The sequence below is a fragment of the Phocoena phocoena genome, chromosome 11, assembly GCF_963924675.1.
Source record: "Phocoena phocoena chromosome 11, mPhoPho1.1, whole genome shotgun sequence".
NCBI lineage: Eukaryota > Metazoa > Chordata > Mammalia > Artiodactyla > Phocoenidae > Phocoena > Phocoena phocoena.
The window spans coordinates 12,180,410-12,203,002 of NC_089229.1; the positions used below are offsets into that span (position 1 = coordinate 12,180,410).

At 55.1% G+C, this 22,593-nt stretch overlaps 1 protein-coding gene across 1 annotated transcript; it reads right to left on the bottom strand.

Moving 5' to 3' along the window:
• Positions 1 to 580: 580 nt before the first annotated feature.
• On the bottom strand, positions 581 to 5,497 carry RASD2 (RASD family member 2). Its single transcript, XM_065887984.1, has 2 exons — positions 5,191 to 5,497; positions 581 to 1,110 (listed from the first exon to the last, which is right to left on the bottom strand). Exons 1-2 carry the CDS (start codon positions 5,495 to 5,497, stop codon positions 581 to 583), a joined length of 837 nt encoding a protein of 278 aa, XP_065744056.1.
• Between the last annotated feature and the right edge of the window lie 17,096 nt (positions 5,498 to 22,593).

Genomic DNA, 22,593 nt, shown 5'->3' on the forward strand with positions numbered 1-22,593 from the left:
CGAACACACAGACGCCCCTGGCTCAATGTCGGGGGCAGCTGAGGGCCAAGTTGGGGGGCAGGGGATAGAACCAGCTGAGCCAGAGGGTAAGCGTTTCAGGATGGGGTGGGAGGACATTCCCAGCTGCCTTCTAAACCAAGCCGGGTCTTCCACCAGGACAGCGGAGACCTCTTCCAGCTGACTCTGGGTATCATTTTCATCTGGGATGTTCCAGGAGTCTCCATCGGATGGTGCAGGGGTCCTGGCCCCTCTGGCCCCTCAAGCAAGCTCTGACTTGGGTCCTGGCATAAGTTCAGATGTCACCCAACCTTGCCTCTTGTCCTGCAGGGATTCCCCTCCCAACCCATGCAGAAGCTGAAACCAAGAGCGAGTGGTGGGAAGGAGGAATCAGAGGGAAGTGGTTGAAGGCAGGAGACTGCACAGAGGCTGGAGGCTGGGGTCCTCCAGTCTGGCGCCAAAGGTCTTAGAACGTGACTGCTGTTGGGGTCTCATGGGGGGAGATGCGGGAAGCGGGCACCCGGGGCCACGCCCCCCACCACCGTAAAGCACCGCCCAAGCCCCACCCCAGCGTCCCTCCTGCTCACTGGATGGTGCATTTGTCCCGCTCGCGGGCCTGGCCCTCCCGGAGGACCTTGGCCTTGATGTATTTGAGGTCACTGTTGACGCTGGGGCGGCGGGCAAAGGGCGAGACCATGCCGTAGGCGTCCATGTCCTTGACTCGGCGCATGCAGAAGGGCCTGGGGTGGAAGGCGTCCCCGTACTGCACGGAGATCTTGCGGTGCAGGGCGGGGCTCATCTCGTGCGGCAGCTTGGCCATGCTGAAGAGCACGTAGAACATCTCGTCCACGTTGGTGTTCTTCTTGGCCGACACCTCGAAGTAGGCACAGTTCCCATCGCCCGACACCAGCAGCTCGGCCTCGGTGGTGGGCACCTGGCGGCACAGCTCGCCATGGTCGTTCTTGTTGCCGCAGATGACCATGGGCAGCTCTGCCACTTCCTTGGTCTTGTTCTTCAGGCAGGACTTGACCTCCAGGATCTGCTTCTGGAGGCGCTTGACCTCGTCGAAGGATTCCCGATTATCCAGACTGAACACCAGGATGAAAACGTCGCCTGTGGGGAGAGGAACCCCAGGCGGTGAGTTCACAGGCGCCTCCTGACCGCGCCACACCCCCTCGCCCCTCCCCGCTCCCTGACTTGACCTTCACAGTGACTCTGGCGGGGAACTGCTATTATTCCCCCCATTTTCCAGAGCAGAAGACTGAGGCCCAGAAGGTTAAATCCCTTGTCACAGAGCTAATACGTGGCACAGCCTGGTTCAAACACAATGAATCAGCCCTACATTTCCCGGCAGGGCTGGAGACAGGGTGAGTGATTTGTGAGCTCGTGTAGACTGTGTTAGAATAATAAGAAATACAGGGGCTTCCCTGGTGGCGCAGTGGTTGAGAGTCCGCCTGCCGATGCAGGGGACACGGGTTCGTGCCCCGGTCCTGGAAGATCCCCCATGCCGCGGAGTGGCTGGGCCCGTGAGCCATGGCCGCTGAGCCTGCGCGTCCAGAGCCTGTGCTCCGCAACGGGAAAGGCCACAGCAGTGAGAGGTCCGCGTACCGCAAAAAAAAAAGAAAAGAAATACAGTTTCCACAAGCGCAGGGGTCTTGCTGTTCAGCGCACATCCCCAGGGCCTGGAATAGCCCCCGATGCATAGTTGGAACGCAGAGTGTTGGCATCAGGCAGGCCTAGGTTTACCTCTTGCCCCCTCCACTCACTGGCCACACGGCCTTCAGCGGGTCATACCACCTCTCTAAACCTCAGTTTCCCCATCTGTCCCATGCAGGATGCTTTTGAAGGTTTGATGAGATAATGGATGGAGAGTGACATGTGCTCAGTGATCTCGGGTCTCAAAAGGATAATGAGAACAGGCACCTGCGAGAGTCGCATGGGTTCCCCCTTGACTCCTCACGGAACATCTGTGAGGGAGATTTCATTACTTTCATATGATAGGTGAGCCAACTGGGGCTCAGAAAGGGTGAGCAACCAGCCCAAGATCACACAGCTCAGGTGTGGCCAGGCCGAGATGTGGACCCGATTCTGTCCTCACCTGGCTGGTCCTGGCGCACACAGGTGTCCTCTGATTCTTGAATAAATCATGGATGAACAAGTGAACACTAGCCTCCCAGGCCCACGCTACCCCTGCTTCAACTCGCTGCATCCCTCAGCGCAGGTCTTTGAAACAGGGATGATGGGGAGGTGGCAGGGGAGGGGGGGAGGCTGAGAGAGGGCTGGTGCCTCCACCCCAATTTCCACATCTCACTACAGTGATCACAGTCTCACACTCAAAGTACCTTTTGCACTTTGACTTAAACTCTTGAGAACCTGTGGGGAGATGTTAAGAGCCCTGTTTTATAAGAAACCGGGGCTCAAAGGTGCCTGAGACTGGCCCAAGTTCTCGAGAGGAGAATCAAGTGATACCAGCTTCTGGGAGCACTGCTGCCTCCTTCCTCTGGACCCCCGGAGCACGCCATCTGTCCCCCTCAGAAGAGCACACGCCACGTTCAGGACCACGTTCCAGCCAATGAGCTCTCTGGAGCAGAGGGAGATGTCGTCACGGCGCACAGTGGGTGTTCATAAAGCTGGTTGTGTGGACGGGGTGGGACGGGATGGAGGACGGGGTGGGCAGTTTAGAAAGACACTTGCAAGGCAGCGCTGGCTTGGCAACCGTTTCTGCTTAGGCTGCCAAACCCATCCCGTTAAGGCTAATCCCAGGCCCCTGAGGGCTCTGCAGCCTTGACATATCCAGGTGAAAGGCTGTGATGCCAAGCTTCAGGGATGCCTGGCTGGCAGCTGGAAGGAGAGCTGGCGGCAGAATTAATGGCTTTCAGGGGCTTCCCTGGTGGCGCAGCGGTTGAGAGTCTGCCTGCCAATACAGGGGACACGGGTTCGAGCCCTGGTCTGGGAGGATCCCACATGCCGCGGAGCAACTGGGCCCGTGAGCCACAACTACTGAGCCTGCGCGTCTGGAGCCTGTGCTCTGCAACAAGAGAGGCCGCGCTAGAGAGAGGCCCGTGCACCGCAATGAGGAGTGGCCCCTGCTCGCCGCAACTGGAGAAAACCCTCGCACAGAAACGAAGACCCAACACAGTCCAAAATAAATAAATTAAAAAAAAAAAGAATCCTTCCTTTAAAAAAAAAAAGAATTAATGGCTTTCAGAATTTGCTGTGTACCAGCACTAGGTTGGAAAATGAGGCACAGACTGGTGAGTGAAAAAAGCAGGCAGCAGGCAGATGTGCTTGGAATGATATGTGCACGTAAAAATGAGACGAAAATACTCTCCGTTATGGGGACACAAATGTGAATGTCAAAGTGTTCATGGGGGGCCTGGAAGACTGATGGGGTGGCTACCTCGGGGGAGGGGGCAGAAGCCTGCGGTTGGGGGCATGGGGCAAGGGGGCTTTTTAGCCTTATCTGTATGTTTAGAGGAGGGTGCATTTGTGTGTTATTTGTGTAATTAAAAATTAACTTTGGAAATACGCATGTGGTCCCTCTCCACATCTACTCTCTCCCTCCGTTAGCCTTATTTCTGTTGGTGGGCACCCAGTCCCCTCCCCATGGCCAGGAGAGCAGACATCCTTGCAATCTCCATCCAGTCCTGGAAATGCCCCCCCGCGCAATTTCCTGCAGTTCTCGCAGCCACCCTGGGAGGAAGCAGGTTATGTCCATTGTGCAGCTGGGAAGACTGAGATCCAGACTTATGGTCACACATCTAAGCCATCAAGTGGTAGAGCCAGGACTGGAACCAGGTCAGCCCAGGCTCCTTCTGCCCACACACTCCCTCTCCAAAATGCGGGGTGGGACAGTCTGAGCGTGATCTGGGTCAGATGGTCAGTGAGGACAGCCGGAAGAGGAAGCTGTCTATCCAGGGCACTCGGAGGAGTCTTGACCGGGCCGTGGGGAGAGGGGTGGGCATGGCTAGGGTTTCTTGGTGTAGAAGTATCTCGATTTGCGGGGCTGTTTTAGTGATGGCTGGGGGGTTACTTGCTCATTCCTTCCCTTCATCGCCGCCCAGCAGTGGCAGGCGCAGGGTTTAGGAAATGGGCCTGCATAGCCCATTGCAGGCATACTGCAAACGTAGGTTTAAGACCCATAATTCTTGAGCACTTACCTTCCAATCGCCAAGCACTTTTCCTATATTAACTCATTTAAATTCTCACAAAGACCTTTGGAATGGGTGCTAATGTGATGCCAACTTACAGATGAGAAAACTGAGGCACAAAGAGATAAAGTCACTCGCTCAGAGGGACAAAACCAGGAAGCAGTGGAACCAGGATTCAGACCCAGGCAGACCAGTTTCTGGACCTGTCCTCTTAGCTACCACACAAAACTGCTTGAGTGATGAAAATCATGGCCCAGTCTCACATCTCTACCTGGCCCCTTAGTCCCCCACAATCTCCTCCCTCCCCACCACTCCCAGCCGGGCCAAGAGGCTACAGGATAGCCCAGTGGTAAAGCATGAGAGCCAGACTGTCATTTACCAGCTGTGCTATCTATCACCTGGAGTAACTCAACCTCTCTGGGCCTCAGTTTCTCCACTTGCAAAATGGAGGCAAATACCTGTCTCCTAGGTTAGTTGTGAGGATTAAATAAATACATGCCAAGCTCTAGAAACAGGCCCAGGCACACAGCTCTTGTTAAGTGTTAGCTATTGCCATGGCCGTTACTGTGATTATTACCGAGTTCCCAGCATCCGCGCAGGTCCCCACCAGCCCCTCTGGCTGATCACTGCCTGGGTCCAGCCCCTGCCTCTCTGAGAGGTGGAAAAGCCCTGCAGTGTTAATAGATCAGAGCCCGACAGACTGACCCCGGGCCCTGGAGCTCTGCTGGGTCACCCCCACAGAAGGAAGGCAGCAGCCCCTCTGTTCCCTGTGGGGAGGTAAAGCCCCAGTGCAGAGTCTATCAGTTCCTGATCTGGAAGGCAGCGCCAGCAGCCATGAGCAATCGATCCAGAGTCAGACAGATGGAACTGGGGACCTGGCTCCACCCTTTGCTCGGGACGCAGCAACACCTCTCTGACCCCCACAGTGCTAAGGGAGCTCGTCGTGAGCTTCATCTCAGATAGGCAAGTGCCTTGCAAACTGTAAAGTACCTAGCACACACGCTCACATACTCGAGCACCTGTGCCCACCCCTGGCACCCACCTGTGAGGATGGAGAGCCTGCGCATGGCAGGGAAGGGGTGGTTGCCAGACGTGTCCAGGATGTCCAGCTGGTACATGTCGCCGCGAATGTTGTAGACCTTCCGGTGGAAGTCCTCGATGGTGGGCGTGTACTGGTCCTCGAAGCGGCCGTTGAGGAAACGAGAGACGATGGAGCTCTTGCCCACCCGCGAGGCGCCCAGCACCACCATGCGGTACGAGTTCTTGGCGGGCACACTGAGTGTGCAGTTCCCGCTGGACAAGGTCTTCATCATGGCTCGGGGCTGTGGCAGAGAGCCGGGAGCCGGCATCAGGAGGCCCGAGGCCCGGCCTCGCAGCCCTTCCTGGAAGCCTTGGCCTCCCCTGCCGGCCACCTGTCTGGTCTCAGTTTTCTGTCTGCACAATGGGGACACTGGACTGGGGTCTTTCTAAAGGCCTTGGAGTTCTGCCTGCTCATCCGTCTCGTTTCTTTCTTTCCTCCTTCATTCATCCACCCATTCACTCACCCTTGCGTTCATTCACCCCTTATTTATTTGTTTGTGTGTTTGTTTGTTGTTTATGCAGCATGGGACTGCTGGGGGCTTGACTCCTCGCTGTACCACTGACTTGCTACTGCTCTTGGGTAAGGAGCTTAACTTCCCCGGGAGTCACTTTTCTCATCAGAACTTTCTACAGGAGCCTCTTGGGCTTGTGGGAGAGGCCGAAATGGATCCAAGCCCCAAACCCCAATTAAACATAAGTAACCTCCAGGGGCTCCATCAGGCCCACCCAAAGGCCATTCACAGTCCAGCCACCCTCGTTTCCTATCTCAGCAGCTGCCAGCATCCCCCCCGGAACCCCTAGTGAGCTTGAGCTTTGCTGGTACCTGCCTCCAGCCCTCAGCCCCTCCCCAAGAGCACCCTCTTCCCTTCAGCAGAGTCTGGCTCAAATGCCACCTCCTCTCTGAAGGCTTCTCTGCCTCCTGCCAAACCCAACAGGAAGCCACCCACCCATCTAGAGAAGATGAGCTACAAATGGGTGCAGGCCTGCTGAAATACAGATCTCCTCTGCCTTCAGCAGGCTGCCGTACAGGGTGGTGCAGGTGGGGCGCTGCACAAGGCCCCCGGCTGGGTGGGAAAGTGGGAGGCCGTCTTAGTTGGAGTTCATCTGCTCAGAGAAGGCACCTTTTCTCGATCTGCACAAAGGGCCGTGGTGCTAACCGTGACTGGTCCCCACCCCGTGATGCCCCAGGTCAGCAGCCTGGAGCGCCTCATTCATTTACCCCCTGGCACTCTCCAACGTCATAAATGTCTACATCTGCCATGATGCTAAGAGACTTGAGGTGGAGACACCTCTTGTGTGTGAGTTTTCTGGCACACGACCTGTTCAGGGAGTTCTCCTTGCCTGACTGAGAACCGCCATGCAGTAAAGCGGCTCTCAAAAAGACCTTTATAAAAGCTCTGATGGGTAGCATTTGTCAATCTCCATGAATACTCCCACCATGGCCGATGCCAAGCTACCAAGATGATCTCAATGAATGAATTGCAAAGGGCCGCACACGATCAGCCGGCTCAGCCCACCGCTGACCCAGGCCTGGAGCCATGACAACACCACCAGTAAGCAAGCCCTGCAGTGTGCCAAGCATTGTACTAAGTATAGAACGATAATAACAGCTGACGTTTATTTTGCAGTTAATATATGCGGAGCGCTCCAAGTGCTGAACGTGTACTAACCTGCTTCATCCCTCAGGAGCCCCAGAAGGTAGACGGTTACCCCAATTTACAGAGGAGGAAACCGAAACACAGGGAAGTTTAGTACCCTGCCCATGGTTACACAGCCAGTAACCAGCCAAGGAGGGATTCGACCCCAGGCGGTCTACCCCCTGCCACCTCACCACCTCACGGTGAAGTACGTATTCTCACCACCTCACTGTGAAGTGCGTATTCCCTTCCCTGTTTCACAAATAAGGACCTGATGCTTAAAAGTCTACATGAGTGGCCCATTTAGTTAATTAGGAAGCCAGGATGGTGACTCCAAGCCTACGACCTCTACATCCCCCATGCAATTCATGCCTGAAGCCGACTTCAAATTCATCCCACAGGGTTTCAGTGCCATGTACGCAGCAGGTGCTCGGTAAATGATCTGTGAATGAATGAAGCAAATGGCTCTGCCTTTGGAGCTCATTCAAAGCCTCCTTCTGGGACCTTCGCCCTCCACCCGCACCCTGTATAGCTGGCCCGGGGGCTGCACTCAGGAGGGTCTCAGTGCCCTGAGCACATCCCTGGGTGGGCAGCAGGGGAGAGAGGGCTGCAAGCCAACAGCACTGAATTTTTTCAGTCTCCTCCTGGGCTGGGAGAGCCAGGCTGCGTGTACCTTCAACGGACGCGGGCTGCTGGGGAAAGAGGTCCCACACCAGGACAGCCCCCTCCGCAAGTCCCTCTGCAGGGAGCTTGGATCTGCTGGTGGTCACCTCTGTCTACACAGAGAGGGAAGGAGGCCGGTAGCCCCCAGGGACAGTGTATCCCCTGCCCCAGCCTCTAGCCCAGAGCTCCTGGTCTAGACGTGCTAACATCGGCGACTGAAAGGGCCTGAGGAAGTCAAAGAGAGGAGGCCTGGGGTCAGGAGAGGGCAAAGAAGGAGAAAAAAAAATAAAAAATCTGTGGCTTTCCTCTCTGAGAGAAGACTGCGAGTCTTCATATGGCCCCAGCCACGTGGGGCTGTGTGAAACACCCAGACACCTGGCCGTCAGGTGACAGCACCTCCCACCCCTGCATCTTTCTTCCCTTCTCCTCCCCCAGAGGAGGTACTATGGGCAGCGCTGTAGGCACAGCTTCTCTCCTCCACCGCTGCCTGCTCCCTTCTCTCCATCCTCAGCCAGGCTGACCCTACGGTGAGGAGTTCAAAGGGCCCTTTGAGAATGTAGATTCCCCCCGGAGGCCCAGAGAGTGGTTAGTGGGGGCGACTAGCAGCACAGGTACCCAAATGCAAGTTCTGTGACTCATCCCAGGGAGGCAGAAGGGCCTGGAGCAGAGATGGTGGGGCCATGCTGGGAGAATGGTCAGCACAGCTGGGCAGGCCTCCATCATGCTGGGTGCTTTGCGTGCCTTATTTCAATGATTACACAACACTCCCATGGAGAGGGGACCACCATCAACCCACTGGGCCAATGCGGACACTGGAGGTCGCAGAGGCTGAGTCACTTGCCCCAGTTCACACAGATGACTGGCCAGGCCAGAATTAGAATCAGGCTGTTGGCTCCAAAACTGGGCTCTTACCTCTAAAAAAACCCACCGCCCGGACAAAATCAATCTTTTTCAAAACAAAGTCTGACTCACTGAAGCCTCAGCTGGGGTCAGGCGGGGGGAATGACCCCAGAAGCCTATTCTAATTCCCTCTCTCTCTTGCTGCAGACAGCTGGGGAGTCCTGCCCAGGACTCCCCCAAACCTTGTCCAGCCAGCTCCCAGCAAATGCATCTGTGCGTTCACCCCATTCTTCTTCCTCAAGCCCTTCTCCCAGGGCCTGCCTGGAAGATGGAGGGGTCACAGGGGCAGGAACAGCAGGATAAGAGTCCGGCCGCACCCTCCTCCTTGTGGTATGCTGAGCCCTCCCTGCCTCCCTCCCACACACCCCAAGCCTCCTCCATTAGCACGCATCCCAGCCTCTCTGGACACACATGCATTCACTGGCCTCCATGCCCACACTGACGGGAGTCCTGGGGGCTTTGCAAAGCCAATCTCACCATCCTTGACACAGCTCAGGGTGGTAGAAAGCAGAGCTGGTAGACCAGCTCTGCCTCTCACCAGCCCAGCCACCCTGGGCGAATGACTGGGCCTAGCGGGGCTGGTCATCTCTCAAATGGTAGAAACAAACCCACAGTGGCCCTCAGAGCTCAGTGAGAAGCCAAGAGGCCCACACAGCTCCTAGCACCCAGCAAGCAGTTTCCTTTCTTTGTGGCACTTCCTCTTGGCAGTCAAGGGGCTGCCTGGAGCAGTCAGGTGGGGAGCGACTGGAGGCAGATGCCTTGGGGGACCCCATCTTGTCTCTCTGATGCCAGGGGAAGCCTGAATACGGGCTTCTGCGCTGGCTGCCCCTTCCCAGCCCGGCCTCCCACCTCCCATGAGGTCCTGGACAACACCCTTCATCATCCTCCCAGGGCCAGGGGCAAGGGGAGGAGAGAGCACCCCGCAGAGGTACCTGGGAGCCTTCTGGCCAGCTGATCACAGGAAACCCTTCTTGGGAAGCGGATCGCCCAGGAAACTCACTCCTTGCACCAACTCCCCCCAAAGCTCATGGAACTCTGAACAGGGAAGGCGTTCCTTAATCTTCCCTCCTCAGAGGAGGTCCTCACCAAGGCCACCACCAACTGGCCCCATCCCAGCCCCACCCTCAGCCAGGTTTGCAGGCTGCAGCTGGCTTAGGAAGGGGAGGGGCTGTGTTTGGGGTAGGGAAGTGCCTCTTCCTCTCTGAGCCTCTGTTTCCTTATATTCAAACCGGCTGTTACTCCAGATCTCTTAAATGGAAGGCTTCTAGCACCAAATCTGGCACATAGGAGAAACGCAGGAAGTCTTTCTTTCCTGCAATAAGCACCCAGCCTGACACATAGTAGGTGCTCAACTAATTTCATTTTCTCTAGATAAGTGAAGTTGCCGTATGATCATAATAGGCGCTCAATCAGTTTAACTTTCCCTAGTCCTGTAAAGCTTCACCTAGCCTTCCGCTGACAAGCTTCAAACCTTTCTTCCCGGCTTCCCCGCTTCCCCAGTTCTGTTGGGGTGTCTCCCTCCTACCTGGGAATGGCGGGCCGGGCCTCTGGCGCGGCTCGGAGGGATGCCTGCAAGCGCCTGGAGGTGCGGGGAACCGCCTTGCTCTCCGGCCGCCGAGCCTTCCAGAGTCTTTGGCGGCTCCCGGGTCACTCCGCCGGGCTCCTCCTCTGAGCGGCTCGGGGCGCCGGGCTGGGCGCGGCCGGGCGAGGGGACACGGGGATCCGGTGCCCCATGAGTGGGTTCCGAGGGTTCGGCGGGGCCCGGGCGCTGGGCGGGCTCCGGCTCGTTGCCGCCGGCCCTGCCCTGCCCGGCCCCGGGGGACTCCTGCTGAGCCAGGTGCCCGGAGGCGTGGGGACGTCCGACCCCGGGGTCCCTGCCTGGGGCTCCGGGTTTGGCGGAGAGGGCAAAAGGAGCAACTCCGGGTCCTTAGAGACTCCTGGAGGGTCCTTTGGAGGTGACTGTAGGTGCGTGCGTATGTGCGTGTCCCGGGTGGCAGAACCTATCCGACCGCCTATGCCACCTGCTCCGCCCGCCCCAAAGGGGATCGCTCGGGTAGGGGGGTGCCTGCCCGGCTCGGCCGCGGCCTCCTCCTCTGCCCGCAGCTGTGCAGCTCCCCCGGCGCCGAGGGACGGCTCCTTTCTCCCTGCAAGGCGACGCCAGCAGCTGAAGGAGGAGCTGGGCGCTCGGCTCCGCGCGCGTGTGGGAGGGGGCCTTAAACGCCGCCCTAAGGTTTCGCAGCTCCAAGTTAGCCTTACACAGGCTCCTCCTACCACTTCACCCCCTCTGGCCCCAAGAGGAGGTGAACTTTCTGCGGGGCCCTGGCTCTTCCCTCGTTCCCTCTCCTGGAGGCGAACGACCCTCTTCCTCCCGCAGGGCAAGGTCAGTGGTCCCTCCGAAAAGTGATCGGAGACCAGGCTCCTGACGGCGGTCCCAGCGGCAGAAGCCCAGCTCAGGCCTGGGAGCCTTCCGCCGCCCCTGCGAGCGGTTCTCCGTGGACCCGTCGCGCGGCTCGCACTCGCCCCCTCCGCAGCCTGCAAGCAGCCTGTCCCGCCACCCGGCGCCCGCCTCTGCCTCCCCTAGCCCGCTCACCCGCCTTCGCCCAGCGCCCCGCCCCCGGTACTGCGCTCGGCCAATGACGACGGGCCCCGCTGCCTGGCCCCGCCCCATAGCCCCGCCCGCGGCCGCCTTGGCACCTCAGTCTGCCGCTCCGCGTGCCCGGGCTCGTGGGGCCAGGGCTCTGGTGGGGGCGGCCGGGGGCGCGGAGAGCGCGCGGAGAGCGCGCGGGGAGCGGAAGGCGGCGCGGGCCTCGGAGGCTGACGTCTGTGCACGCACTCACACGCGCACCGCACCGGCCGCAGGTGACCCGCGAGGGAACCTGGCCCCTCTCGCCTGGTCTGGCTGCAGCCCGCTCGCAAGGCTCCCGCGCCCTCCTCCTTCGCCGAAATCCCCAGGGGCCCTCCCGGGCACCCATTCTGCCCGCCCGAGCCTCTGCCTCCCTCCCGAGGTCTCCAGGCCTGCAGGACCCCGCGGGATGACACATGGGCCGCGCACGTGCGGTCACCTTGGCCTAAGCGCTCCTGAGTGGAGGTCTGTGCGACATGCAGGTCTGAGGGAGCACCGTAGAGAGAGCCCTGCTGGGGGCGTCCTGGGTGCCCTTGGGCAGCACCTCTCTCCCTTCCCTTCTCCCCACCTCGAACCAGGGCAGACATCAGTCATTATTACTTAGTATTTTCCAAGACCCACTCCTCCCCTCTGCCCCAAACACGTTTTTTGAAGAATTGTTATATCACTACTTTAAATGGGAAACCAGTATCACTTGCCATAAATAGAAGGTAAGAGCAAAAATAAGCACAAGGGAAACAAACCAAGGTTATTAAATTCTAGCAGGAAATTGGCCTGCCAAGGCTTGAGATGTGCCCTCAGTGAAAAAGGGAGGTCGGCCAGCTTTAGAGAGGTGTTACAGACCTTTTAGCTCCCAACAGAGACTTTCTCCTTCAGTGTTACCAGGAGGCTGAAAAGAGAATGTTCTCTCTGTGTGATGTGGTACAGGGACACTGAAGGGATCCAATTCTCTGTCTGTTCATCATTTGGATAAGCCAGGGAACTGTCCCTCACTTCCAGAACGCTGAACATGGGGGATGTCTGCCAATCTGCCCCCAGACCTATTCTCCCATCTCATGATAGTCAGTGGGATCTGGGGGGGCACCAAGCTGAGGCTCCAGCTCCGTTGGGTGAGAGATTGGTGTTCAGTCTGCCTCTGTGTCCGCTCAAATCTCTGGCCTTGGGCCAGTCATGGAAACTCCCTGGGCCTTGGTTATGTCATCTATAAAATGGGTGTGCTGTGCTAGGTCCACAGAGTGACAGAAGCGCTAAGATGGTCTTGGACTTCGATTATAGAAAATGGCTTGGTCTGCTTGTCCCTGCGTGGTCTTAAGAAGTTAATCAGAGAAGGTGGGGCAGATGGAGGTGGAAGGACTAGGTGGAGGACTCAGTGCTTATACTTCTTGACTGTGATTAGTCCCCTAACCGGAGGACGTGGAATATCTAGGCCTCAGACAGGCTTAAGGGAAGTGCCCAAGGTCAGCCAGCCGGCAAGTGGCAGGATCCCAGCCCAGTGATCTTTCCTCGTCCAGACTTTGCTTCTAGGAACTGGCTTCAGCCCAGGAGCATTTGTGCTCGGCTTGGTGCACAGAGACTGTGAGCCTTGAGAGGGCTGTGAACTTGGCAGCAGGAGGCAGGCAGGGTGGTATGCTTCACCTGGAAAGCTGGGGTCAGTAGCACTTGGGCCCCTGGGCCGGTTCCTCCACACCCACCCCGGAAACATGGCAGGCGGCCAGCTCTGAGCTGGCTCAGGAACCCATTACCGGCTGCTTCAGCTGAGTTCTCTGTCCTGAGTGGGTCATGCTCCACTGACCGTGTCCTCATCTTGAGTGGAGCTGTATATGGAGACCCACCTGCCCCTGCCCCCCAGTGCAGAGTGGCTCAGTCAGTAAGCGGGTGCACAGAAGGAAATGATGCGCAAAGAAGCTTCACATGGCAACAGTACACCTCCCGCGTGTGCTCACTTTCCTAGTCTTCCCTGCCCTGCCCCCCCATTTGTTTTACCATTGCACATGGACCATTTGTTGTAGCCATCTTCTTCCTTACTGGGCTCTCTGTTACCAGCCCCCCCCTCCCACAACCCATGACCACTTTCATCTTTCTCTAAAAATGCCATCCCTTGCTCAAGAATTTTCAATGGCTCCCCATTGCTTAAGACATAAAACCTAAACTCCTTAGCCCAGCACACAAGGCCTCCAGCCAGGATCTGATTCCCACCATGCCTCACCATTAGCCTGCATTTCAGCCAATCAAACCACTTCTGGGTCCCTAGAGAAGCTGGGATTTCCCTCCTCTGGTCCCTTGTATATGCTGATCCCTCTATCTGGGAAACCTTTTCCTCTATCTACCCTTTGAACTTCTACACATCCTTCAAAGCACGTCCACACCTCTCCCCACAAAGCCTCCTCGCCTTTCTAATCGTGTGGATCTCATCCTCGTCTGGGCTCCCGTGGCAACAAAAGCTGGCTCTTGCACTGTGGGTAATTGACCAGCCCCTTAAGCCTCAGTCTCTTCATCTGTAAAGTGGGTGTTATACTAGTAGCTACCTCATGGGTTGTTGGGAGGATTATAAAACCCATAAAGGGTCTCCCACTGGGGGGCCTTGCATACAGTGGCCTTCACCATTGTTACTTCGTCTATGGCCTGTGATACATCCCGTCTCACGTTTTGGACACGTGCCTCATCATCCCCACTTACATGTGAGCTCCTCAGAGAGGGGACGGAGCCTGATTCATCTTTGAATTCCCACATCATTAAGGACAGCATCTTGCACATTGAGTTTTGTTTTTTTTTTATAAATTCGTTTCATTTATTTATTTGGCTGCGTTGGATCTTCGTTTCTGGGCGAGGGCTTTCTCTGGTTGCGGCGAGCAGGGGCCACTCTTCATCGCGGTGCGCGGGCCTCTCACTGTCGCGGCCTCTCCTGTTGCGGAGCGCAGGCTCCAGATGCGCAGGCTCAGTAGTTGTGGCTCATGGGCCTAGTTGCTCCGCGGCATGTGGGATCCTCCCAGACCAGGGCTCGAACCCGTGTCCCCTGCATTGGCAGGCGGATTCTCAACCACTGCGCCACCAGGGAAGCCCCACATTGAGTTTTTAATAGATGCTTATTGAATTGTGCTCAGATGAACAGCCTCAGAGCAGAAGAATGCACAAGCTCTCCTTGGAGACAGGAGGAAGGGAAGGGCAGACACGGGGAGGCAGTTCTGTTTAGTCCTGACAGCACCACTTACAGGAAGGGAAACTGAGGCTCAGGGAGGCTGTTCAAAGCCAGGCAGCTAATGAGGGGCTGAGTTGGGATCTCAGAGACCTTTCTCCAAAGGGAAATCAGGCATTTACCCAATGAGTGTGCTGTCACATCTCTGGCCACTTTTCTGGAGCAGTGTTCTCTATCCCTGGTAGTCACCCGGGGGAGCTTTTAAATAATAACAAAGCCCAGGCTCCCACTCAGAGATGCTGATTTAATTGCTCTGGGGTTGGGCCTGATATCCACACTGCTTAAAGCTCCCCCAAGTGATTCTAATGTGCAGCCAGAGTTGCTAGAGCAGTGGTTTGTCAAAGTGTGGTCCCTGGACCGGCAGCATCACAGCATCTAGGACTTGTGAGAAATACAGACCCCACCCCAGACCCTCTGAGTCTGAAGCTCTAGGGAGGGTTTTAACCAGCCCTTTCAGTAATTCCAATGCCAAAGTTTGAGAACCACTGACCAGAAGATCAGAGTTGGCAAAACCTTATATGTCACACGGCTCAGCCTTCTTATTTTGCAAAGAGATGGTTTGTGGCTTCACCAAGTTCAACACATGTTAATGACAGGCTAGATCCAGAGCCCAGGAACTGACTCCTAGCACAGGGCTCTTTCTTGCTTGAATGTACCATCCAGGGCCACGCAGCCCCTAATTGGGTCTCCGGTCCCAGTAGGTCCGGGCATCAGAATCAGCCTTGAGCCTTCGGCAGAGGACAGTGGGTCACCAGCTGCACGAGGCTGGCTGGATCAGGGGCACAGGGTCGGGTGCTAGCCAGTGCAGAGAACAGCTAGCTGGAGTAAACTGGCACCACACCAGGACCCTTCCAAACACCCCTGGAGGTGGAGGGATAAGGACATAGCGGGTGCTCCCTGGGCCAAAGGTCTACAGGAGCACAGTTGAAGCAGCCACACCCTGTGCCCTTCCCCTCATCTGATCACTTCTGCCTCCTTCTGAGCTGAGATGTTACTTGTCACATAGTAGGTGCCCAGTAAAAGTTCAATAAATGAATGACTGAATGAATAGTGGTCAGTTTTCTCTTCTTTGCAGCAGGAATATTGGGTCAGATCCTCTCTGAAGCCGCATCTGATTCCACATTTCTAAGCTGAATGAATCCCACTACAAGGTGACTCAGGTGCCTTCTAGCATACGTAGTTTTTATGAGAATTAGAAAAAGGCACCTCCTCTAGGCAGAGGCAGCTCCTCTCTGAGGCTTACGCTTTGGAAGAGAAAAGCACAAGCTGAATTTCCTTACCTGAGTGCCCTTGAGCAGTGAGCAACCTGTACAACCATACAGGGCAGCCCCTTGTGACAGTTTTGCAGGGACCAGTGATGACCAGGAGGGTGTGGTCATTATACCAGGCCGGGCCAAGCTGAGGGTGTGGCCAGAAAAGAAACAACAAGAGTGAACCAGAGGCTTTAATCATAGCAAGGACCATTCATGCAGCCCCGACTCCTCGCAGGCACTGGGTTGATCCCTGTAACTACAAGAACCCATTTTAGCCAGGCCACAACCCTCTGTGGGGGTGGCACTAGGATCCTCATTGGTAAATGAGGAAACTGAGGCTGGGAGGGACTCGAGTGGCTTAAAGACACCTGGGAAAGGAAGTAACAGATCTTGCACTGGCACTAAGTCTGCTTCGTGGCAGTGGCTGCCTGTGGGTGGGATTTGCCCTCAGCCGCAGCAGCAGTAAACACAGCTGCTTGCGTGTATGAAAATGATCATGGCCATGACCTCCACGCATGCTCCCAGTGAAGTAAGCAGGGAAGGGTTTTTGTTCCCGTTTTATAGCTGACAGAACCGAAGCTCAGAGATGTGCAGTGACTTGCCCAAACTCATTTGACTAGTAAGAGGCAGAGCCTGGATTGTGAAATATCTAGGTCTTTGAATAACTAGTCCTTCGATCTTTTTATGGTATTCTATTGCCTTCTTTTTTTTTTTTTTTTTTTGCGGTACGCGGGCCTCTCTCTGCTGTGGCCTCTCCCGTCGCGGAGCACAGGCTCCGGACGCGCAGGCTCAGCGGCCATGGCTCACGGGCCCAGCCGCTCCGTGGCAGGTGGGATCTTCTCGGACCGGGGCACGAACCCGTGTCCCCTGCAACGGCCGGCGGACTCTCAACCACTGCGCCACCAGGGAAGCCCTCCTAGTGCCTTCTTAAGGCTTAGCCTAAACATGCTATAACAAGCCCTCTCATCTATCCGCCCATCCACCCAACATCATCATCTCTGTCATCATACCTATCATCATCATCGTCATCACCTCCCAAGCTCATGGAACTTCTGCTTCTCTCCAGATGTTTGTTGGGCCCCTTGGCCTTGACTTGGTGTGATCCAGATGGAGGCGGAAGGGCAGCCCAACTTCCCTTAGCCTTGTCCTTTGGCTGGGACTCCACAGATGTCTTCTCCATCCTCTATCACATCTGATCATCCCACAGCCCCAGGAAACATGCAGAACAAAACATGACACGGAAGAGAAACTGAGGCAGAAGAGGTTAAATGGCAATGGAAGAACAATAGGCCTTCCAACCTAACAGTTATCAACCGCTTCCCTTACACCAGGCTCAAGCTGGGGAGACAGGCCCTGTCCTAATCATGCTACACAATTAACTCCTTTAACTTCCTCAACAACCCTTGTTATCCCCATTTTCTGGACAAGGAGACTGAGGCTCCGAGAGGTGAAGTAACTGGGCCAAGGTCATTCAGCTCTAATTGGTGCAGCTGGGACCCTGAGACTGTCTGGGACTCCGAAGCCAGTGCTCTCTCTGCCATAGGAAGTTCCCCCCAGTACGGCATTCTGACTGCTCCTCTGGGGTAACGCATCCTGATTCTGACCTGGAATCTGCCCTGGGCCCCGTTAACCGGGGGGTGCCAAGGACCCTGGGAGTTAGCATGGCCCTCTGGATTCAGACAGCCAGCTGAGCCGCTGGCCTAGGACCTCTTGTCTACAGAGAAGTGCCTGTAAACCCTCAATCCAAGAGAGGTTGAGGGAGACCAGACACAGAGACTCAGCCAAACACGGTGCAACTTTGCAGCCTGGCCCCAGGTTCCCCCTCCGTCTCTGGCATTACTCCCTGGGAGTGATGAGGCGGAGAAGTGCCTTCGCTCTTGCTTCTTCCACCAGCACACTTTCCATCACCATTGTCCACCTTTCATTCACCCTTATGAGCCAGGTGTTGTAGAAAGGGCACAAGCTTGGCCACCAAACAATCTTGGATTCAAATCCTGGCCCCGCCTCTCACCTTATCTTGGCCTTGGATGAACTAGTTCTCTGCTTGATGGCAACTGCCTCGGTTGCTTCATCTGTCGAATGGGCTGTTGTGAGGACTCACTCATACCATCATTCAGTCATTCAACAAACACTCAGAGAACACTGGTCTGGGAGCCTACAGTCTAGCAGAGAAGGGAGAGAGCCTGTGATTTGAGGAATGCGTTGGAGTTGACCAGAGAAAGAGTGTTTCAAGCAGAGGGAACAGGACACGCAAAGGAAGAGAAAGAGTGGCCCACTGGAGGAACAGAAACACACCCAGATTGGCAGGAAAGGGAAAATAGCACAAGATGAGGCTCAGGAGAAAAGCAGGGGCCAGACATGCCGAGCGGCACTTGGCACACAGTAGGCACTCGATCAATGTGAGTTGCCTTCCCCTGAGCCCAGAGCTGAGCCCCAAGCCCCAGGTGCAGGTGGATCCTCGCGGAGAGCGGGGAGTCTATTTCCTCTCCTGGTTGGTACTCAGCACTTCTGCTAATGCCACGTAATACAGTGGGCTCATTACCTCTGAGTGCTGAGCTGGGAGGCAGCGGGTAGAGGTTTGCCAACTACCTCGGATATGCCAGAAATAGAACCCAGTGTTCCGGGATGCTAATGACCGTGGCCTTGGTGTATTTCTCTTTCCTTTAGTGATCTCCAGCCGATGGGTTGTTTGAAGAAGAGGAAAGCAGGGTAGTGGAAGACAGGCCAGGTCAGCTGTGCAGAACCCCAGCTCCAGGCCCATGCAGTTGGAAGGTGAGTCTCGCTCTACGCACCAAATGTGCTTCTCTAAAGCCATGCAGAATCCAGATTTGTGTAATTCACATCTTATTTTCCATCTGGGCCCCACGATCCCTATCAACTCCTCGCAGAGGTTTGTCTATAAATATGGCCGCTCACAATTCTTCCCACGGAGAGGTGGAGTTTATTACCTTCCCACTGGAGTCTGAGGCACTGTGTGACTGTGGACTTGCTTTGACCAATAGAATGTGGCAGAAGTGACACCGTGCCACTTCCAGGCTGGGACCCAAGAGGCCAGGAAGCTTCTGCTTTCACTCTCTCAGAATCCAGCCACCATGTAGTAAGGAAATCTAGGCTGTCACAGGGGAAGGAGAGACCAGGTGGTGAGAAAGGCCATGTGGAGGATGAGAGGCCATGTGACATGCCCTTCTAGAACCTTCCAGCCACAAGCTGAATGCAGCTGCATGTGTGTCCAGTCTATTTCCACTCTTGGTCAGTACCGAGTACTCCTCTTGTCTAGTCCATGTGAAATAGGAGCCCTTCCGGCCTACCAGAGAAGCATAAGAAATCATAAAACCGTTGTTATTTTAAGCCCCAAATTTTGGGATGGTCTGTTATATAACAAAAGACAACAGAAATGGATCCATTTGCTTTTTGTCTTCTAACCCTCAGTTCTGACCACAGTATCTGCCAGGATGTACAGGCACATCAAATACCAGAAAGAAAACTGACTTATTCTGAGCCAACCATGAACATCCAGTGAATCCTTATTTTTCCCACCGAGTCACTTTGTTTCATATCAAGGATGCCTCGGAAGAGCGCCTGTGTGTCCCTTCTGCCTCTCAGTTCCTTTTCCCTACTCACCCCGCCCCAGCAAGTCCTGTGATCTTTTTTAACCCCACCCTCCCCTGGGATCCTGGCTCAATTTCGGAGAAAATATACAAGGCCTATGAGTTTCTGGCTGTCTTCTAGAATATTCTTAGCATTGTGTTCTAAGCAGAGGCTTTATGTCTTACGGACTTTTCAGAGGCTACAAGGCATGTGAACCCTTCTCTTGCTAACATCAGTCACCTTCCATGACATGATGAGTATGCAGGTGTGCTTGAAGAGAATTTCTCCTTGCTCTCTTATAGGGGAGGAGGTGGGAGAACACCCTGCCCAGCCACAGGAAGAATGAGGGACAACCCGGGAAACTGGAGGGTCCTGTGCCCTTCTCCCAGGAACTGCACGCTGCTGCAATCCGGAATGTGATCACTTCTCAGACATGCCATCAACTGGGGCCGAGGCCTGGCGCTCAGAGATGGGTCTGCCGCTAGCCCCCAGGAGAAGCTTCAATTACAAAGTGTTTCCCTGCCCAGTTCATACTCACACCCCAGCCTGGGGGTCCCTGCTTTGTAGAATGTTTTATTGGATGAATAGATGAGTGAATGGACTTCATGAGACAATGGTGGGATGGTTGAATAAATGAATGAAAAGGTAAAGGAATGAGTGGAGATCCAATGACTGCCACCATAGTCAATTTACCTGCGAGGCCAATAGGTTCTATCCCATTCCACAGCCTAGATCCAGACACATTACAGCTACAACTTCTGCCTCTTTGATAGGCCATGGAGCCATCTTACTCTGTGTGGAAAAGCAAGTCTCCTAGACATTTTATCCTACTTTTCCCTCTTTCCATCCAAGGCTGTATCATTAAGATTAGGATTATTTAACTATAAACTACAGAAAATCCAAAATAAAAGAGAATTAAACCAGAGAGTTTATTTCTTGCTCAGGCAAATGAATTCTGGAGGTGAGGGGGCTGTTCTCCAGAGCCAGAGATCCAGGCTGCTTCCAGCTTTCTACTCCACCATCCATGGGATATGACCTCATCCTCAAGGTCCAAAATGGTGACTCAAGGCTAGCCATCACTTCACAATCTCGTAAGCAGAGGAAGGGGTGAAGAAGGGCATACCCCCTTTTCTCTAAGGATATTTTCTGAAAACTGGCCAGAACTGAGTCATATGGCTACACCAGGCTTGCAAGGGAGGCTGGGAAGGGTGACCTTTACCCTGAATGACCTTGTGTCCCGCTGAATTTGGGATTCTGTTATTAAGGAAAAAAGAGAGAACTGACATTGGAGAGTCATCCAGTAGGCTCTGCCACAATGACTAAGAGAACCATTACTTGGGAGCCTACACTGGCCCACCATTCCGTCCTGGGGACCCACTTTTTTTTTTTTTTTCCTCGTTACGCAGGCCTCTCACTGTTGTGGCCTCTCGCATTGTGGAGCACAGGCTCCAGATGCGCAGGCCCAGCGGCCATGGCTCACGGGCCCAGCCGCTCCACGGCATGTGGGATCTTCCTGGACCGGGGCACGAACCCGTGTCCCCTGCATCGGCAGACGGACTCTCAACCACTGCGCCACCAGGGAAGCCCCTGGGGACCCACTTTTGTTTCTCTACTGTGAGTTTCCTAAGAGCAGGGAGACATTAATCGTGTGTGGATTCTCAATATGCAGAGCAGGGTCTGGCACGTAATAGGTGCTCATCTATTCAGTAAATACAAATATATTTAAGCCTCTACTGTGTGTCAAGACACTGGTCTACCTGCTGGGTATAGAATGGAAAACGAGACAGGCAAAACACTGCTATCAAGGAGCTGATGCTGTAGAGTGAAGAGGGGGATAATAATAGTTATAACGTAGGATATAAAGTAGTAGCTATAATAAATACATGATATAATAAAAGGTCACATACTGATTAGCGCTCTTCAGAAAATGGACACGGGCCGGGTGTGTGACAGGGTGATAAGAAGCTACTGTGGACAGGTGCTCAGGGAGGTGCTTTTCTGCAGAATGAGGCAAGGGGGGAAAACCAGGGGAACCTCTGTGGGAAGCACGTTCCAAGCAGAGGGAACGGCAAGTACAGATGCTCCGAGGCAGGCACGCGCACGGTGCGTCCATGGAAAAGCAAGGAAGCTCAGGAGCACGTGAAGGAGTAAGTGAAGAAGTGAAGTGAAGAATGAATGAATGGTGAGCAGCGTATGTCCTGGCAGAAGCAAGCCAGGGCTGCACACCGGAAGGTGTGTGTTGTCTCTGGTTAACAGCGGGACCTTGTTGATCGTCGGTTCCCTCCTCTACAAAATTGGGATGATACAAGCCCCTGCCTACTTGGTCGAGAGAATCAAATGCAAGAAGCACTTGGAATTATATAAAGCAGACTATATCTGTGGACTCCGAGTATTGCCACGATTATTACGAAGCCACAGTCAGACAACTTCCCGCTCAAAGGTGGCCAGGAGAGGGTCCTTTCTGACTCCACCCTGATGACAGGCTGTCTCGGGGGAACCCTTACAGTGGCGGCCCCCTGCCTTCCCCTGTGGCTCCCCCATTTCCCCTCTTCTATCCTCCCTCCCTCCCCCCACCTTTCTCCAACATTTGCTGGTGCCCTCTGTGGGCCAGTCCCTGTGCAAGAAGCCCCTGGCCTCTGAATTCCCAAGTCCATTGTGAAAACAGACTGCCAAACAGGTTGGGACACTAGAGCTTTCATGGAGGTCTGCGCAAGTTGCCTGGGAGCATGTAAATCTGCCTGAAGGAGTAAGACCTGAGGCTGGGCTAAGGCAGGGGAACACTGGGCTACGAATCGGGCCTGATTCTAGTTCTAGTTCAGTCCCCAACTCGCTGTGTGACCTTGGACATCCTCCCTCCCCCACCATTCCGGGCCTTAGCTTCTGCTGTAAAAAGAGATGGTGATTGTATACCCTGGCAATCTCCCACATGGTGCTTTTGCCAACCGAGGGGCCCAGCTGTGCTTGCCTTGAAGGGTGTAGACAAGAAAAGAGAAACCTTGGTGCAGTTCGTCAGGAGAAAGGCCCAGCCTCCCACTCCACGCAGCCGGGCAGTGGGCTCGCTCCCTGTTCAGGCAGAGGTGGCGATGGCTTAGAGAGAATCTAAAAGCCCAATGGTGACTTGGAGTGATGGCCGTTGAGGCCTCTTGCCACAGACTCTGGGAGCCTAGAAACGGTTCTAAGGGCAACAGAAGGTCAGACACAGGAAGACGTCTGCTTTGGAAGCCGTGATGCCAGGACGTCTAGGGAGGACAGGCTTATGCAGCAAAGCTGGGTTGTCTGCGGAGGTTGCGACAGGAGGTGGGGTTGAATGGGTGAACTGCTTGAGGTTCTGGATGGGAGAGCTTCAAGCAGTCTAACTGTCAGACAACCTGACGCTGGCCAAGTCACTGAGCTTCCCCAAGCCTCGGTTTCCCCACCTGTAAAGTGAGGATGCTGAGAGAATTCGAGAGAGTACCTCAAGGCTAGTTCAGTGCTCAGCACACAGCAGGCCCTCCGTCATCGGCGGTTT

Bases quoted from the DNA above. Each gene is read 5' to 3' on its own strand.
- RASD2 (XM_065887984.1), bottom strand. From the start codon at position 5,497: ATGCCGGCTCCCGGCTCTCTGCCACAGCCCCGAGCCATGATGAAGACC. The intron at 1,111-5,190 runs GTGGGTGCCAGG...CTCTCCCCACAG, and splicing joins CAGGCTCTCCATCCTCACAG to GCGACGTTTTCATCCTGGTG.